Source organism: Simochromis diagramma, unplaced genomic scaffold (genome assembly GCF_900408965.1).
Source record: "Simochromis diagramma unplaced genomic scaffold, fSimDia1.1 OVJJ01000596.1, whole genome shotgun sequence".
Classification (NCBI taxonomy): Eukaryota; Metazoa; Chordata; class Actinopteri; order Cichliformes; family Cichlidae; genus Simochromis; species Simochromis diagramma.
The window spans coordinates 2,872,139-2,892,699 of record NW_024387245.1 but is presented as its reverse complement, the minus strand read 5'-3'; the positions used below and the strand labels follow the sequence as shown (position 1 = coordinate 2,892,699).

General features: G+C 39.3%; 1 protein-coding gene across 3 annotated transcripts in view; it reads left to right on the top strand.

The window, feature by feature from the left end:
- The window catches only part of slc8a1b (solute carrier family 8 member 1b), a 139,719-nt gene extending 119,528 nt beyond the window's left edge, over positions 1-20,191 (top strand). For all 3 annotated transcript variants that reach the window (XM_040000565.1, XM_040000564.1, XM_040000566.1), the window contains exons 8-11: positions 8,197-8,382; positions 8,524-8,613; positions 13,090-13,193; positions 13,491-20,191. In XM_040000565.1, the coding sequence (XP_039856499.1) occupies positions 8,197-8,382; positions 8,524-8,613; positions 13,090-13,193; positions 13,491-13,763 (653 nt within the window). In that variant the 3' untranslated portion in view covers positions 13,764-20,191. The remainder of the gene's footprint in view (positions 1-8,196; positions 8,383-8,523; positions 8,614-13,089; positions 13,194-13,490) is intronic.
- Positions 20,192-20,561: the final 370 nt, after the last annotated feature.

Here is a 20,561-nt window from a genome sequence, read left to right as displayed (position 1 = left end):
AGTGTCTACTTGAAGCTCTCCTGTGACTCTGGTGCCTGACAGCCTGAGTCTGTTTGTGTGCGTATGTTTCAATGTGTGCCCTAGACAGACAGGATGACAGGACCAGTGGAACATGAATATAAACATGAGCATGCCAGCATGAATTCTGATAGACGCACCAAACACACACAATCAGTCTCAAAGCTGTCAGAGTACAGTAGAAAATGGTCCCTGGTTTTATTTGATCAAAGAATGTAGGAGCTAGCTAAAATCTGTTTTATTGGCAAACGAGGCTTTGAAGATTATGGACATGTCCTCAGAAATGCAGGGAGGTTCTTCAGAAGTCCTAGGGTTCTCTCGAAATTTGAGTTCTGCCTATTTTTAACAACCATGGTGTCTTGTGTCTGTGGTTTGACTCAAATTACAAGTGTCAAAGAAACACACTAACGAGCAGCACAAATCACAGCAACACGTTTGAAGGTACCTGGATGACTGACATGCAGTTGTCTCCACTGTTTGTTTGTTTTATTTCTGTGGTATTCTGTGCATATATTGGGTATATGATTGTGTCTTTTGGTATTTCAATGTGACAAATTTTCCTTGATGTCCTTGTTGGGTCTGTGTTTCCACAAGCCCCGCTGGTTTAGAGACTTATTCATCATGAAAAAACAAGACAGTCAACGATCGATCGATTTACTCGTTGGTATCTACCACAAGATGACCCCCAAATCCGGCCTCCGCTTGCTGCCTTTTATTGGGAAAACAGTTCACACAATAGTTTACACGCACCTCCCCTCGTAACCCCCCTTGGTTACAAAGACAAGGCACTGTATGTATATGTGCGTGTGTGTATGTGTGTGTGTGTGTATGTATGCAGGTAAGAATGTGTGTGTGTGTGTTTGAGTGAGTGTGTGAGAATGTGTGTCTCTCTGTGTGCATGTGTCTCTGTATGCATGACCTCCTGCTCACCAAAAGGATCATAAAAGCAGGAAGCAACATCACAAGAAACAGATCTTTCAGATAGGATGTTTCTGCATAAAACCTCCCCCAGCACAGAGTGACTGGAGAGGTGCTCAGGGACAAAGGAATGTCTTGATCCTATAGATTGAACTCAGACCTTACAAATTTAAGAAGCATAATGGCAAACATTCAACAATTAGACTTAACAGTCCTGTTGTAAGGACTGTTCCCCTTTTCTGTTGATTTCAATGCGCTTGGGCATTTTTTCACAATTCTTGCAACAGCAAAGAAGCTTGACAGAATTAATAAAGTGTTTCTTTCTGTTCTTTTGTAATGGGAAGTGATCTGTTTAACTCTGGGGTTTTCTGGCAAACAGCTTGTTTGGCCACATCAGTTTCAAACCTCTGTGCGCTTGTTTTTTAGAGTCTGGATGTGTGTCTATAAATCTGAGAAACAGACAGTGGCATGATTTTTACAAGTCCCAGGAGCACTGACCATATCATTTAAGGGACACACTCCAATAGGCAGACATAGTCATTGAAACGCATCCTGCTTGGCTGCAAGCATGTAGAGAAGAGCTGCAGTCTGTTATCTTCTTCCTAGATTATGAGAGCACAGCTTTTGGGCATGTCCAGTGAGCAACTACAAGTAAGAGATATCTACTACTGTAGTAGGGTGAGAAATAAAAAATATTGATATCTATGTCGGGCAGCGCCTGGTGTCTTTAGCTTGTTTGGCCTTCCATTTCTTCAGCATTGTGTGATTTTAAATTGCTCTTTCATTTTGTTTTTATGATTTTATATAAACCCCCAAAAGGCTAGCAATTGCTTTGTGGAAGCAAACAAGGCTCCAAATAAATATCAGAGAATGTCAATAGGATATCAAACATGCACCGAATGATGTGAAGAGACTCACAATACCATTTAATCATATTTGAGTGAAGAATGAAGACTGAAGGGGATGAAATAAGGACTTAACACAGAGTATTCAATTACATAATGGCTGTAGAAAACCAAATGAAAGAATGAAAAGAGAAAATTGAAAACTAACTTTAGAATAACAACTTTATCGGTATGACACATAACAGAAGAGTGACATAGGAAGAGATGGAGGAAAGAGAGTGTGCAAGTAAGGCATGGGGGAGAAGACTGAGATAGAGGGAGGAGGAATGCATTAGCTGTCCTATACTATAATTTATGAAGTTGGCCTATTAAAAGCTTGATTGCATGTGGAGTGGGTGAATAGACCATATTATTTATATACATAGATGACTCAGGAAACAGCTGTTCCTCAGCCCATCTCACACCACAAATCAATTTTTATTTCTTAAAACCCTTAAACTCGCTATTCTTCCCTGATGTTAAGAAAGTGATTAGTTGCCCAACCTTATCACACACTATTTTATGTGATTTTGCATTGCTCTTTCATTTTGTTTTTATGATTTTATATACCCTCCCAAAAGGCAATTGTTTTGTGGAAGCAAACAAAGTTTCAAATAAATATCAAAGAATGCCAATACGATATCAAACACATGCCCCGAATGATGTGAAGAGACTCACAATGCCATTTAGTCATATCCATCCATCCATCCATTCATCCATTTTCTTATGCTTATCCGGGGCTGGGGCTGGAAAATGGAGAGAAGCAAAGACCTCCCTCTCCCCAGCCACCTCCTCCAGCTTATCCGGGGGAACACCAAGGCGTTCCCAGGCCAGCTGAGAGATATAATCTCTCCAGTGTGTCCTGGGTCTGCCCCAGGGCCTCCTCCAGGTGGGACATGCCCGGAAAACCTCGCCCAGGAGGCATCCTTGTCAGATGCCCGAACCACCTCAACTGGTTCCTTTTGATGTGGAGGAGCAGCGGCTCTACGAACCTCTCACCCTACCTCTAAGGAAGAGGCCAGCCATCCTTCGGAGGAAGCCCATTCTGCCGCTTGTATTCGCAAGCTCGTTCTTTCGGTCACTACCCACAGCTCGTGACCATAGGTGAGGGTAGGGACGTAGATTGACCAGTAAATTGAGAGCTTTGCTTTTACACTCAGCTCTCTCTTTACCACAACAGACCAGTACAGGGTCCGCATCGCTGTAGCCGCTGCACCAATCCGTCTGTCGATCCCATCACTCATGAACAAGACCCTGAGATACTTAAACTCCTCCACTTGGGGCAGGGTCTCATCCCTGACCCGGAGTGGGCCCTCCACCCTTTTCTGGCTTTTTCTTCACTCATATTTGAGTGAAGAATGACGACTGAAGGGGAGTAACATAATATTCAATTACAAATTACAATTACAAAATTGCTGTAGAAACCAAATGTGACCAAGAATGAAAAGAGAAAATTGAGAACTTTCTTTAGTATAAAAACGTTATCAGTATGACACGTTACTGAGGTGTGACATAGATAAACAGAGGCGAAAGAGAGCATGCAAGTCAGGCATAAGTAGAAGATTGAGATAGAGGGATGAGGGTGCAGTTTGGTTATCTGATCATAATCCGTTGCTTGTTCCTCATTGGTTCATTGTTGTTGTGAAGCACTGTGTGATCCTTATATAGAAAGGGTTTTATAAATGTGGGGGTTTTTTTTACTAATTTTTAGAAATTTATGTATGTTACAACATAGTGGTCAGCTACGACACTAACAAATGTGACAATCACACGGTGACACTTTAGGATCAATGAATAAGACCCCAGCCTCACAGGGCTACAGATGGTCAACAACTACCTGGCAACCTCAGTCATGAGTAAAGAATAATTATTCCCTGGTCAGTGAAGGCTGATGGCAGTTGCTAAGAAAATGAATGCTGAAGCTCCACTTACACAGTAATACAGACCGGTTAGTGACCCACTGGCAACCACCTGTCACTAGCATATTGCTGCACCTGTTTGAATGGAAGTGATGCTGGCTGGAGCATGTTGGCTGGAGTACTGAGGTACAACTATGCTTTTTGAAGTTGTACTACAGATAGTAGCAAAAAACTGCAGCCAACATGCTAGCAACCAAAACGCTGCCAACCACTTGGGGAATACACATTTTCCCTTGCAACCCTTTCCCTTTGAAAACTGGAAAAGTTGACATTTTTAATGCTATTGTAAAATTAAATGAATGAATTAAATCCATAGTTTTTGAACAACTCTGTCTTTGTTGCTATATATTGGACATGATTTTTGCTTTTGTGCATATTATTGAGCATGTAGGAACAACAGTTCAGCAGTCATTATCTTGTCTCCTGTTTTCACACAATGGATGCTAAATTTCAAGACAAATGAGTCAACTAGCAGTGTGCTGCATATATCCCAGTGTGAGTCAAAAGCACTGATTGAACACTGAGCCCTTTAGGATGCACTTAAAGAATAACAAGACAGTCAAAACAGGTTGGAACGGCGCATATTTTCCTTGTGTTAGATCAAATTGTTTTTAGACTGTATGCAGTAGATATTTTATCTTTACTGGACATTAGCAGTCTGCTAATGTGCTGGCATTTCTGTCCCTCAGATGCTTGCACCTAAACATACTGAGCCAGAAAATAAATAATCAAAAAAAGACCAAAGAGCCAAATAGTGAGACCAAGGCTGTGATAAAAGGGCACATATAAACATTAACTGAAGTAGAAAGAAAGCCAGAGAGAAATGGCTCCATTCAGCCGTAACAGACTGTGTGGGAGGGAAGGAGAGCTGCTGACAGTGAAAAGTGACATAACTCAGGTAGAGAGTCTTGTTTTATAATTCATTGCAGAGTGTGTGTGTGTGTGTGTGTGTGTGTGTGTGTGTGTGTGTGTGTGTGTGTGTGTGTGTGTGTGTGTGTGTGTAAGAGTGTGTGTAAGAGTGTGTCCTGCAAACCATTATTGTAGATGAGGGTATTGCTCTTTCCACTGCCCTTATGTTCATTTATAGTTGATGATTTGAAACATTTATTTTTAATGACATTAAACAGTGACCCAAGAGGAAATTATTGGCCTTATTAGAGTTCATTTATTTTTATGTTAATCCAAGTTCATGTGTGTAGTAACTGCACAGCACACAGCCAAGATCGGGTGCATAACTCAGCAAAAGTCTTGCACTACCCACATTTCTTTATATTTTGCTATTGAAATGTTTTGTACAAGAATAACAAGCTTGAAAGTCAAGTATTGATAGGACTGTTTTTATTCTTTAATACAGCGTAACTCTCTTCAGCAAGCCTTTATTCAAGTAGCCTTTGGAAATAAATCTTCAGGCTTCTTGGAGGATGTTCAAAGCTCTTCTTTGGGTGTTGGCTGGCTTTTGTTCTGTTCTCTGCCAAGATGATGCTGTAATGTTAAACTCCATGACTGTATGTTTTTCTATGCAGGTATGCACTATCCACAGTGTGTTTGGGATCACTGTCACGCTGAAAAAGCCATCCATTACCAATCGAAAACTTTCGCATGGTGGATCAAAATCTGATGGTCTACTGTGTTCATAATTCATAAAAGATCACACTACTGACTAAAATGCAGCCCCAAACCACAACAGAGCCTCTATTATGTTTTACAAATGGCAGTAGATACTGTTGCACCTCTCTGCTGACCTCCTGTGTACATATTGACCTCAGCATTTTATCCCCATTTCCCTTTCTTAAAAATTCCTTCTTCACAGCCACCCTTCCATTAACACATTTCGGATGAGCCAAACATTAAATGAATCAACCTAAGTGTCTGATGCGTCTATTGAGTCCTGTGTCAGGACATGGCTTCAGATACTGTCCATCTGCTGTAAATAGTTTTTAGGACTGCCATTTCTTTTGTTCTCCCATTATCCAATTTCCCCAGTTTTTATGGACACACTGGGAATCACCTTATTGATGCAAAAATACTATTTTAAGTCTGTCAAACTGTGAATTTTTTCATAGATTCAATTAAAAAAAAATAGTAAAAACAATTTTGTTTTTGAAATAGATATTTTCTATTTAGATAGATAACAGCTATTTGTTATGTGTGGATTAGTTTATTAATGGGCTGAGGGGCCTTTTTTTTATTAAGTGGCTATACGAACAAAAAACAAACCAAAAATTTCATTTGAAATCGATCAAGATGAACGACTGGATTGAAAATGAGTAAAAAAGCAGCCAATGTCCAAAAAATTTTGAAAGACCTTAAGAAGCCTAAAGAACTCTTATTCAAAACCACGTCTCACTCGTTGAATGCAACATATGCAACAAAAATCAAATGCAGCTCAAGACTTTTGCACAGTACAGTATGTTTAAGACTTAAATATCAGGCTTCTTGTAATATCATAATAATAAGCATCTTAACAGTCTTGCTGTCTGCCTCTTTTTGAAGGTTACTTAAAATATTCAGACAGTTGTTTCATGAGCATAACAAAAAAAAACAGCAGTCAGTTTATTAACATGCAAATGGATTGTTGTTCGTGACAATCATGAATGTGTAAATGCTATATATTTAAATGTTAAGATGTAAGGTTAAAAAATAACTAAATATATTTTTTAAGGTCAGACCTCATACAACTCCGTATGGGAAAGCAGCTGCAGTTTGAAACCTCTCCAAACCCGCCTGGGTTTAGAGTGCTAATGGGGTTTTATTCGGTTGTTTGGAACATTTTAATGCATCACCACCTCTTTGAATGTTAATAGTATGCAGTGACTGAATGACAAGGGTGAAATCAATAAGAGATTATAGCTTTCCCTGGAATCACCTAGTCAGCATGTTTCATGGAAGCAGCAGGTGGTCTCGTTTTATTCATTCATTTATAGATGGATCAGAAAAACAGCCACTTATACAGCGAGCGCACAGACTTCTAATAGCATGTGAGCGTTTCTCTTTTACTGAGTGAGGAGAGTAATTTAAATTTCAGGTTCCAGCTATTCCCTTCTTTCAGCAAACACTCACACAGATCCGCACATAGCAGCCTAACCAAACGTGGTTGGCTGTGGTGGAATTTCAGAGAAACCCTCCCCCCTCCACCATCCTCAACAATACAGTACCTACTGTGGATTACTTCTGATTCCTAGGAACCACCTTTTCACAGTATTCGAAGTGGTCCTCACATGTAGACTATCCGGAAGAAGACCTAGCAGAGGTTGTACTTCACATCAAATCAGGTAGTACAACCTGCCACAAGAGCTGCCGGTCAGACGGCAACAAGTAATCCGATTTGTAGAGAGGATTGCTCTTGATGCTGATCTTCCCTCCATCCAGGACCTGTGCAGGTCCAGGGTTAGTAAATGGGCAGAAAACATCTCTGCAGACCCCTTACATCCTGGACATAAACTGTTCAAACTGCTACCTTCAGGCAGGTGCTACAGAGCGCTGTTTGTGAAAACCAGAATCCACAGAGGTAGTTTCTTCCCCCAGGCAGTTACTCTCATTGTCATGATGCGCTCCGTGGCAGGTAAGGTGAGACCCAAACGCAGGTTTCGGAGACCAAGGATCAACTGAATGAAGCTGCTTTTTGTTGCTGTAGTATGAAAATGCAAAAATATAAAAATACATAAAAACTTGGACCAGGAGGAAACTAAGAACTCGGAACCTACAAGGGAATCATGGAAGACACAAGTAACAGAAAGGGATCAAATATGAACAACAAGAATTATAGAACTAGAATTGTAAATAATGAAAACTCAGAGGCTCTAGGAAATATAAAACTAAAGACTAACTAATACCATAACCATAATCAACCCAAAAACGTAGTCAAAGAACCAGGACCGTGACTCTCATGAACACTATGAAATAACTCCCTGCTTTCATTCAGGCCATATGCACATATTCACATTGCACTACTCAGTTTGCATAGTTTCTAACATACAGCCTATTTTTAAAAAAATGTTTCTTTTCTTTGCATGCAGGGAGCAAAGTGTACTGGAGTCTAATTCCTTGTTCGCGTGTACAAACACGGCCAAATAAAGATGATTCTGATTCTGAAAGCAGAGGTTTGGCTTGCAACCACACACACACACAAACACACAGGGATTTTGCTTTTCAGGTTATCAGGCTAAATCACTATAGACTATAGATTCAAACAACATTTTCAACTACAGCAACAGGGAAGGCGTGGGAGTGCAGGGATGACATTGAATCTGATCTGTGATGTGCCTGGGTCTCGAACTTGTGGATCTTATTTAACCTCTTAAGCCCCAAGCCTACCTGATCTCCTGCCTTTTGCCCCCATATCAGGGGGCGTTGGGGCTTAAGAGGTTAAATTGGTGTAAACAATCTGCGCTTTTAACAAAGACTCAAGGATTCAACTGGCTACCATGTATGTTTTTTTTCCCCCTATTTCTTCCCAGGCGAAGATGACGACGATGAGGAGTGTGGGGAGGAGAAGCTGCCCTCGTGTTTTGACTACGTCATGCATTTCCTCACTGTATTCTGGAAGGTTCTGTTCGCCTTCGTCCCGCCCACAGAGTATTGGAATGGCTGGGCCTGCTTTGTAGTCTCCATCTGCATGATCGGACTGCTCACCGCTATCATTGGTAAGACTTTAAATATCCTGAGGGATTGACAAGAGATACACAACAAATGATGGTTTGTTCAACAGCTGAACGCATCTGTTTTCTTCTAAGTATATGCTGTGAAGTATAGTGATGGAAATTATTCCTTTCCTATCCTTACAGGGGACCTGGCCTCTCACTTTGGATGCACAGTAGGCCTGAAAGACTCTGTCACAGCAGTAGTATTTGTTGCATTGGGAACCTCAGTACCAGGTAAGCGTGTGAGCACTTATCCTTTGTTTATATACATGTATGTGTAGGCATACATGAATCCATCACAGTATATGTTTTTGCCATCTACTGGACCTTGTGCCAGCTTTAATCAAATCCTGTTCTCTCTTTATATTTGCTATTTAGCTTTGTAAAGTCATTATGAGGAAAAGATCTTTGTTCATCAATGATCCACCTCAAGGAATATATATTGATATTTTCAGTTCTTTGCTCAATTTACTACACAAATCAACAAAAGCTACAGTGGAATGAATATCAAGGCACGCTATTAAAACTTCTCAAGTTCGAGAAACACTAAGTAACTAGTAATTCTTATATATACAGTAGCAACTTTCATAAAGATGAGATATATTTCAGCGTGATCTGTTGCACTATAGACTACAAAGTATGCAGGGGATTTTTATGTTGGTTTATGGCAAATTATACAGTCTCAACTCAAATTCACTCATCCAGAAAAGAAATGTCATGGTTATTTAGTAACAGGGAATGGGACTTGGGTAATTATCCATTACTAGAAAATGATCGGCGTAATTCTGGCATCATGATAATATTCACTAAATTTGCTTTACACAAATAGATTTGAAGAGCTTTTCCACATGAAAGCATCTTTGTATTGATGTTCATTAATATTATTTTTCTGCTATTACAAATCCAAAGAAAAACAACATAAAAGTAGATCAAAAGAACCTCAGAGCTCACATTTCCCGAGCTCTTATTCTCAGTGAACTTGTACCAGAACTAACCCAGTAGTTCTCAGCGTCTTGCCACAATATTTTTTGCATATGGGTCCCCGTTAGACAAAGCAGTGCAGTCTGCCGACAGCAACATGGCTCATCTTGCGTAAGTGTGAAGAATGACCAAATGCGATAGCTGGGTGATTATATGTTTTAACCTTGGTCCCCACATGCACACACAGACAAATACATCAGACATACAGTGTGTACTTGACTGCTAGATGTATAAACTAGAACATGGAAAAACATAAACGACTGCGCGACTTGAGTAATAGACAAGCAAACTCATCTATCTGAAAAACATTAAAGCTTGAAAGAGATTTTGCACACTTGTGTACACACACCCCCACACACAATGACTTGTACTGTGACCACCATGTGCTATTACCATAAGGCTATTTGTCATGTCAGGCTCAGGTGCTCCCTTGCCTCCCATTTAGGGAGCTTAGGGATAAAAAGCGTGTGCTCCATACTACTTTATACTCACACATATATACATACACACATAGTACATTAGCATATGGCTGTACATGTAATATATGCTCATACACTAAGAAAAATATGCACTTGATATCAGCTGAATTTATGGACACATACACAGAGATGCTCAAGTCACAGTACTGCACACAATGTGTAGAGCTGCCGAATGAAAACAAAGTGGCTCAGCCTTTCTGAAGCTCTCAGCCTTATTAACAGAGCCTCCTGTGGCTTCACCACACATACGCGCACATACACACACACACAAAGAAACAGACCTCAGTTCTGTGGCTATTACAGTTAATAAAACCCATCCTGTGCTGTGGTTCTATGTCAGTTACCCTCGTTTATCACAGTTAGCCAGGCTAACCCACACATGGAGAAAGGGAGATAGAAAGAAAACAACTAAAGCGGTGCTGTTAGGAAAATTTGAAACTAAAGAAGCTCACATTTGTTTGTAGTTTGCGGGTATTCGGGTAAAATTTCAGGTAAAACTTTGTTGGTTCGTGATTCCACAGTACACTTAATGTGTGCAGTGTATTATCATGACTCCTAATGGCTTCAGAAATTTGATCCGAGCATATAAACTGAGGAAAATACGCAGGGATTTAAAAGAGAAAAAAAATAGACACATACAGAAGATAAAAGCATTGTGCAATAAATGTTGGTTCAGGACAGTGAAGCTGATAGTCATCATGTATCCTCACAATATTGTATCACAATAAATATGTCATGTAAGACATGATTTTTGACAAATAAATGTAAATAGATAAGATATTAATGATCAGTCACTGTAAAATACTCGAATACTCTTTGACCCTCTGTCAAAGTAACAAATTAATAAACATTCCTGAATGTTTTTCAATTAAACTAATAAGAGCTGCCACACATCAGTCTCCCAGCACTGTCCAGTTCAGAACAAAATATCTTTAAAAAGATTTTCAACTGGTTTATACCCCCTGAGTATTTATATACCCCTCTGTGTATTGTTCAGTATTTTGTGGACCAGTGATCTATAAGAAGGAATCTCAAGAGGGCCAGATTTCCTTTGGATAGTCACAGTCCCCAGAGGATTAATGCTTGTTTTTATTCCTTTATTGCTAACACCATAAACATTCCAAATGCCAAGATTTTCCTGAGCATATTAGTTGCATGTTCTTCCATTTTAAGAGGCAATGGGGAAAAACAGGAACAGAGGGGAGAGGGGAAGAAGGAGGAGCATGACGTCAAAAAGAGAAGAGCGAGGCAGTGACTGATTGACAGAGAGGTAGTGGAAAAGGGCAAAAAGCTCTCCAGGGAGCCATAGTGTCACATAAGGAGCTTCAGAGTGGAACCTGTTTCACAGTAACACACACTCACGTCACTGCTGAACACGTACACACCCACGGACTCACCCACTCAATCAAGCTCACAAGCACTCTAAGACCATTTGATGCACAGGCGTGCATGCCTTTGCCAGCTGGTAGAGACATGGCATCAGATTGGACCCAGGTGGCAAACTTCGCAAACACACAGAGACACAGTGTACATACAGTATGCGCTCTTAATACAGAAAACACACACACAAAGACAGGAACACACAGAGCCTTGACACACATCCATAAGCCCAGCAGACAGGTGTTAGTCTCTTTCACAGGCCAATTGTCATATCTATCACCACCCTCCTTGATCCTCCCATCATCCTCTTTTCCACAGCCAGGTTGGCTGCTGCTTTCAAGTAATCCCCTTCCTTCTCTTTTCATCCTTTGCTTTCTTCCGTAATCTCAGTTTTTGTCTCTTCTTGTTGTATCTGGCAGAGAAAGGCAAGATGACATGAATCACTAACAAAGAGAAGCTAGCCAGAAAAGAGTGCTAACTGACCATTTGGCTATTTGCTCACCAAACAGCCTATTGTTGAGATCTGGCAGAGTCACCGTTGCTCCTTTCAGTGCAGGAAGGAAGAGCATGACTTTGGAGCTGCTGTAGTTTAGCAAACATTAGGCAGGGGAAATTTTTAGGACTACGCAGCACATTGCTTCTTAGTCACCAGGCCAAAATCTGTTTGTTCCCCCTAACTGCAATTCAGCTTTGTAAATTCTTGATCTCGGAGCAAATCGTGCATATGCTGGCTGCTGTAGAAGAAACACTGCAATTGGATTAAAGATTGTGGCTCCTAATTTAAGGTTGCCTGTCTAAAAATAGAAAACAAGATTTATATAGTGCTCTGTATGTGGTCTGTATTAATAGCTATATACATTATGCATGCATGAAAAGTGTCCTTATCTGTCCATGCAATCTTGTGTAACACAGAAATCACTGCAAATTTACCAGATCCTGAGTAATTTTCATAATTCACGGCGGGAAATTATCCCATTACAGCTGCTCAGTCATGTGAAAGTCGTAGAATGCACGATGCATAATTCAAGTCTTCCAGTAACAGTCTTACTGGGTTTTCCAGCAGCAGCATGGCTGTTTGTTGGAGAAACATTGATTCTAACAGACCAATATCTTCACTGCGGTGTGACCAGTGTTTCATCGTTTGTAATCTTAAACCTTCTTTTCTTACCACTCTTAGATTATTCCTGTTTGTCAGTGGGAGCAATGGGATCTTGATTAATTCTGTGTTGCTGTGAAACGCAGAACCATACACTGATGGAAGTCAAACCGATTCCTTAGAAGAGCTACAAAGTCATCCATCTTTTTGTGCAGAAATCTTACCTTGTCCATGACGATAAAAGTGTAATCCAACTTATATCTCCTCTTTCCTCTCCTCATCTATCTTTTGCCTCCCCTCCTTGTACCTTTGGCATAGATATCCATTGTTGTTATTCTGGTTGAAAGTGGAAATAACATTAAAAAAAAAAAAAGTTCAAATACTCTATGATAACAAAGGCAACTGTTACAGGCTACAGGCACAGTTGGGGGATTTTGTGATTAGGCGTGTCAGTCTGTTTGCAGTGTTAGACATTAAGTCAGTAACACTTAATTTACACTGAATGGAACCTTTTGTTTTATTTATTGCTTTACACTTTCACTCCACAAAAACGGTTGCATTCATTTCTTGGTGACGAAAGAAGAATAGGAAAGTCAAAGTTTTTAATAAGTCATCATCAGAATTAAGAGTGTTTTTTATCTTGCAATCAGCTGTATCTGATCTTTTTTTTTCTTTCTCATTAACTTGAACATGAGAGATTGTAACAACGATCACCAGTTACTTTATGGCCAATGACAACTCTGTTTTTTTCTCTCTCTCTCTCTCTTCATCCAGACACATTTGCCAGTAAGGTAGCAGCTATCCAGGATCAGTATGCAGATGCATCCATTGGTAATGTGACAGGCTCCAATGCTGTCAATGTGTTTCTGGGCATTGGGGTAAGTCCAGCACATTTGATTAAAGATGTATTGATTGATAGCTATTTAGAGAAAATGCAGTAGTGCTTGTCATTTTGCTGTAGTATAAATTATTATGTTGTGCTTGGTATAAATGATAGGTTACTGCATGCGTCCTATTCTTTAATTCTGCATGAATGAGTGTGTGACTGACAAGTGGTATGGTCTGTCACACCCATCTGTCTCCTTTGGCAAAGTCTATATTTGCTTTTGTTTCCTTTGTTGTACATGCTCACCGTGTCTCATGTTATTAAATTCAGTTTTGCTGCTGTTCAACAGGTGGCGTGGTCCATTGCTGCCATCTACCACAACAGCAGGGGTGAGGAGTTCAGGGTAGATCCTGGCACGCTGGCTTTCTCGGTCACACTCTTCACCATCTTTGCCTTTATCTGTGTCGCCATGCTGATGTACCGACGGCGACCAGACATTGGTGGAGAGCTGGGTGGGCCCCGGACTGCGAAGGCCCTTACCACCATGCTGTTCGTTAGCCTGTGGCTCCTCTACATCCTCTTCTCCTCACTGGAAGCCTACTGCCACATCCAGGGCTTCTAAGATGATAGGAGATGTTGAAGAGAAGGGTGGGACAAAGCAAGAAAACATGGAGGAAAAAACAAGGGGGAGGTGGATGAATGGATGAATTTGGATTTAGGAATTAAGGCTGTCTCGTTGTTCTATAAGTCCCCCCTTCAGCAATAGATTTAATGATAGATGAATGGATGGATGTACAGATGAAGGAGTGCACATTTAAACAGATAAAGACAGAATGGAAAGAGGTACAGATGCATGGAAGGATAACAAAAAACATGAGATTAATAGGAAGCGAAATTATCCAGAACGGTGGAAGCTTAATGAGAAAAGGAAAAAAAATCAAAGATATATATTCGCGTCTCACTCTAAAAGTGCAAACCAATCAAGTCATCTTATTAAACGTGTCCCAACTGGCTCGACCTTATAGAATTACAATGAATTTAAACACTTGGACTGAGGTTAAAACAGAGGTACGCACCATAAAAGCTCCTATTGAGAACGAGTGGTTTCAGCAGGAGCCCTCTTTCAGTGTAGTGCATCGTATCCAAACACTGTAAAAGGCAGGAGTGAGACAGACAAAGAAAGAATAACTTTATCAGTATGTGCATGCATGACCAGACAATACTGAAAACATAATCAGAAGAAACCGGATACATTGCCACAATTGTTTCATGACAACTAACTGTGTGTGTGCTGGTGTGTAACAGTGGGTGTCCCTGCTTGTGTGTTGTGGGAAGATGGTCAAGTACTGTGAAAAAAACGCCTCTCGTCTTGCTCTCACTGCGTGAGGCGAGATATGCTTTCGTGTTCGAGGTCTTTTTGACTCTCGCTCTCCCAGCCTGTAGAAATGCCGAGTATGACTTTCGCAGGAGAGCAAATTCAGTGAGATGAAATGTTTTAAGCGTCACTGAGGTTCGAATTGTAAATATAAAGAGCTGATCGTACATTACAGCTTCACGGTTTTCCTTCTGAATGTCTCGGTTACGCCATGCGCTCCTGATCGGACCCTCTTTCTGTTGCTTTATACTGTAAATGTAAATGAATTAAGGACTAATTTGAACCAAGAAGTGGTTAGTGTGCTTTTACCTTTAATAAGGTCATGTCTGAGAAGACGAAATGGCCACTCTACCGTCGAAAACTGTTAGAAACTATTATCACTGCATAAATATCTAGGTATTTTTGATTTTACTATGGAACCACCTGGTGTTCCACCTGTGGGATTTCCGCCATCATTTCTGAATCGTAACTTTTAAATAGCCTGAAAATTCTAGCTAGCACCCATTATAGGCCTTCTTTTCCTTCATTTTCTGCCACTTGGTTTACTTAACAGCTTCAGTCATTATCTCTGTGCATCGCCAACCTGGCTGGTCGCTGGACCAATCAAAATCTTCAAGGGCTTTGTAATAACCACTAATCCCTAACCCTGACCCTTGATTTATAATGTTTCACGTAGATTGGTCATTAAGGGGAATATTTAACAGGCACTTATATTGGTAAACCTTACACATTGACTTCTCAGTTAAAAGAGCTTTGCTTCAAACTAGCGCAGGGCTACATGAGATAATAGCTGCACGTCTTTGTTATGTTACCACACCAGGCATCAAGAATTTCCTAGATATTGTAAAAGCAACCTGCTGCTTCTAAGTACTCATTCAGACAAGGCTTCAACTTTTCATTCCAAAAAACACTACTAGTCAAAAACATTTTACTCATAATATGTCTGGATGACGAAGGCCTTAACCTAAAGAAAGCAATTACCATCTGGCTTTGTCATATTTCTTTATTCAAAGGTAAGTTGCTTTCAAACAAATAACCTTAATGTGATCTGTGGGATTTACTCATTCTTGTTGAACTTGACACATTAGTTCAGCTGCCAGTTTTCAGTCTTAACACAAAAGCCATCAGATAAAGGGATAGCTGAAAATGATTTTCTGTTGGGCCGGACGTCAGCGTAGAGGACGGGGTAAATGTGGACATGTAACACAGGTTACATCTAATCTCAGACAGCCTGTGTTTGACAAGCTCACACCGGTTTCAGGGCAATAACAGAAAGCTAACAGGGATACAGTTACAACACTTGTCCCCACAAATCTCCTCCTGCTGTGGAGTATATAGCCCAGTGTTTTAATTCTCAGTAGCCAGGTTACCATGGTAGTCCACCCTGGTTAAAAGCTAATTAACTCCTAAAGTGTATAATCTCTCTTTGTGACATGGGCACAAACAGTCTCTGTTGTTCTATTATATATGTAGCATACTTTTGTTAGTTTAACAATGTAAACTGATCTTAAATTATTACCCCTGGTCTGTGTGCATGATGTGACAGAGGCCCACTTGGACTTATTTATCATCCTAATAGTGTGCTAGTAGCTTAAAAGGACACCGGGGCATATGAAACACTACGTCTACTGCGTGCAGACCAAACTAACTGCCAGATCGTAAGACTCACAAACTAAAATTCCAAAACACTAAATGTCTGGAAATCTTCTGCTTTCTGTAATTCAGTATTAGACAGACAACAAATCGATCCCAAAACCTCAAACACCAAGGGCCCAGAATTATGTACATTTTAAAGCCTGTCTCGACTGTCAGAGAAGTTTAGACTTCAGACTGTTAACTATTGCAACATTCAGCTAAACTCACAAAGATCTCAGCATACACGTAACTTACAGTATATGTAGGCATAATAAAAGTCCATAAGTCCAGAATTCCTCTGCTTCTAATGTGTTTTTTACTTGATGTATATGATAAATTGTATTTATAATGTCATCTGTAAAAGTAAGTAGTCCAGACTAGATGTCATCCATTTTAAACTTGGCAGGATTCTTGTAAAAGGCAGATTTTAACCCCTGAGAAAGTAGACCTGGGCTGGCTTAGATTGGATGAGTTTGGCAAATCCAGATAATTGCAACGATATAAATACTCTGAATATAGCTTTTGAAAAAATTATTAATTATACAACAACACTAGGATGAAAATTTGAGAAGACAGTGCTACAGAAACATGGCTTTGTTGCTGCAGTTTTGTTTGTTGTACAGTTTGAAAACTACTAAGAAAAGACATTTGGTGTATATGTCATTTGATAGCTACAGTATAATGAGATATTGCATTACTTGCATTTGTCAAACTCAGCACAATCTGTGGCTCATCATTAGAGTAGCTGTTCTTAAGTGAAGGCCTTGGAGTGGCAGTTTACCCCTGTTTTGCCAAAGGGAAAACTTTATATCAGATATTAATGTTTGCAGTCCAAACTGTAAAGGGTTTTCTAACCAATGGATCTTTCTTAAAACACCAAATAAATATAATTCATATTTCATTAGTAATCTGAAAAGCATTAAAAAAGGCTTGATGTTGTTTTAACAGAACTCAAATCTTTTTATTTAAATTTGTATGTATTTGTCTCTTCACTGGCACGAGCTGAGGGTTTATACACTGTAAAAAAAAACTAAATTATGCTAGCTTGCTTTTAAAAAAAAAAAAGAAGGAATAACGATATTAAAGCTGTATGCATCACTTTTTGAGTACCTTCAGTAAGGTATTGTCTTTGATATTGCTAAATCATGTTGGAATTACTTAAAATGTGCCAGCTGCCTAATATTTTGAGGTGAACTCTAGCGTGAGCAGGAATCAAATGCTTGCAAAAATGCAGTTTCGTGCATTAAATTTATGGCTTGTATTTTTTTTTTTTTTTTAAATGCTAAAAGTTTTCTTTTACGGGAATTTAGCTCTTTTGCTGCACTGGCTTTGCTGCACTGGCGTTGCTGCACCGTCTCTCTGGGTGTATTCACTTTGGCTTAAGAGCTAGTCTGACATGAACCTTATTGGCAGATTAATGAAAGCTGTTCAGAGTTTGAAACAAGGCTGGAAACTAAACATTGTTAGCTGTTGTTTAGCTAAAGACTTTTCTTGGCTGTACATCATCAAATATTAACTTTCCGGTTGAAGTTAACTTTTTTTTTTCTATCTGCAACTAGCAACTTTCCTGCAAAGACTGTAAAGCAATTTGTTCCAGCTCAAGTCACAATAACGCTTGAGTCCAGCTTTGTGCTTTGGTTTGAAATTCTGCATTTTAAAGGGTCAAAAGTTAGCCAGGTCATCACTGTATATATTAACACTAACAGCTAGTAAGGAGTAGAAAAATGAGCTGTAGATTGCATTTGTTTTAACTTTTGTTCTTCTGTGGTGGGGTTTGAAACAGAATTGGGCAGGTTTTTAAATGACGGACAAGCATTGCACTGGTTCTTGTCGCTTATGTGAAACGGCTACTACGTTGGTTCATTTACAGAGTTGCTTCTGATGTAAACAACAGAGATTGTGTTTTCTGTCTCTGATTTACACAATAATAATGATGTACCTGATGTAAAAATACAGTGGTGTTGAATCAGTTGTAAACCATTAACAATGTTGATTCTAATGTAAGGGTTGACGATATGTTTGTGTTGCCATATTCACTTTTTAACTGACTGTCTGTCTGACAGACCGAGGAATAAATAACAGCAACATCGGACAGACAAAATGAGCAAAAGGAAGGACAAACGCCCCTACTGGTACAAGCGGAGCAATATTTGCTACAGAGAAAAAAATGTACCGCTGGAAACAAAGGCTACCAGAGCTGTTCTCTACCTTAAAATGCAACATTTAACATGTAGAAAAAAGGATGGTGATGTAGAGAAGAAGAAAGAAAAAGAAGATGACACGAAAGAAGATGAAAATAATAATAATAATAATTAAAAAATGAAGTTACAGCCATATGTTGATTTCTGGGTCAGAGAGACTGATGTGGACTTCTCCTGCCCAGCATGTGTATTGTTATGGTGTCTTTATCTGTCCCTGTGTCTCTCCACCCTCTTTCTCTATCTTGCTTTCTCAATCTCACTGCTGCCAAAGTAACCAAAACAGGCAGTTCTCCTTTTGTTCCGTATCTTCTTCCCAGCTCCCGTTCTACCCTCTGTCTCCCTATGCCATGTTTTCCATATTTTGGAATGTCAATGTGCTACTTGTTGACACTGTGCATGAATGATAACATGTCTGTATATAGTTATAGAGAATTGTATCCCATTTCCTTAGTGTTGACTAAAAAAGGTTTGAATGTTGTACAGATTCAGGTTTTCCTTTTTTTCTGTTCAGTTACATTTTGTAATGTATGTAGAGCTTAACAACATTTTGTTTTTAATTTAAACAAAGATGCGATGACTTTTTTTTTTTTTTTTTGGAGTAACTTGCACATTACTAATGAATTCATCAAGTTTTTTTGTTAAAAAAGGCAATATCTGCTGTTATTGAATGAGAGATGAGATCTTAAAGAAGTTATGTATCTTAAATAAGTCATCTATATGGGAGCTGCATGGGTTATTTGTACAAAAAAAGAGACACTGCTTGCTACTTCTAATACCGTGGCTGTATTCTCCGACAGAGGATGAGGAATACTGTATGTATATCTAAAGGTTATTTTGTCATTAAAGAAATAATAATAATAATAATAATGTGTATATACTGTACAGTGTTATAAGTGAGGTGGACTATACGACCATCACACTAACCATAGAGAATTAATTCTACATATTTATTTAAAGGAAACAACAACACTCGCTACACTCAAGAATGACATATATTGCCTTTTTGGAGAAGTTGTAGTTTGCTTAGAGCTTATTTCTCTATCGTTGCCTCACTCTGCCCTCCCATGCATCCTCTTTCTTCATTCTTGGTTGGTTAATTTTTTTCCTTCCATCTGCTTCCATTTACTTTTATTTTGGCGTTGGAGGCTTTTGAGATTGCCTTTTGTCAGTGATTGTTGTTGTTTGATTCAGACAGCGTTATGTTTTTAGTTTGTCTTTTTGACTCGTGTCTCACTTATGGTTGCTTTTTATGCCCCCTAAATCATTATCTCTAGAACTGCTTCTATTCACCAACATCCAAGTATAGTTATGAATATCTGCCTGTGTCTGCATCTGATTTAGTCTCTCAATGGATAATTTGTTTGTATTTAAACCATCTGTTTTCCGAGCTGTCGATCATTTATCTTGGTTGCTGAATAATTCTCTTTTCGTTTTTCTTTCCTAAATTCTTCCAACAAATTCTGGTTTTTATTTCTTCACTCCTTCCTTTCATTCATCTTCTCTTTCTTTCTCTGTCCTCTTTGCACTTTCGGGGTGTTTCAGGGTTTTTTATGTTTGTCACTTTGATTTGATGTGGGGGTTTTTCTTTTCTTAACGGAACAGTAACTTTAATAATCATGTTTGTAATAATTTTTGAGATTTGTTTTCTTTTTGCCGCTGTTTCTCTGTGTGTGCGTGTATTAATTTTCTTTTCTTTTTTAAATTAATTTCTGGTCAAGACCAAATGATAGGAGGAAAGTTGTTGTATGTGTGTTGCCACTAACTGTGACTGCTCTCCATGGTACATGGTAATTCTGATAAAACCAGTAAAATAAAGTTTGGGATACCCTGTTTCAGAGACCCTGTGAGTGCACTGCCTTTCTACAGTGTGTGTTTGTGAGCATGTGTGTTTGTGTTACATGCTGTCTGTATTTAAAAGCTTTAGTATCAAACATATTTATTATGCAGTTTCTATTATTAGCTACATATTCAATAAGTAAATAGAAGCTGGAGCCAGCTCATCTGTGTGTCTCTTGTACACTTGAACATCCATATATATATAAATGCTAAATAAGAGGGGCCCTAGGATGGAGCCTTTGGGGACCCCACATGTGATTTCTATATTTTGTGATGAGAATTGGCTTATTGACACATAGAAGTTCCTGTTGTTAAGGTAGGATTTGAACCAGTCGAGTGCCGTACCAGAGAGTCCGACCCAGCTCTCGAGACG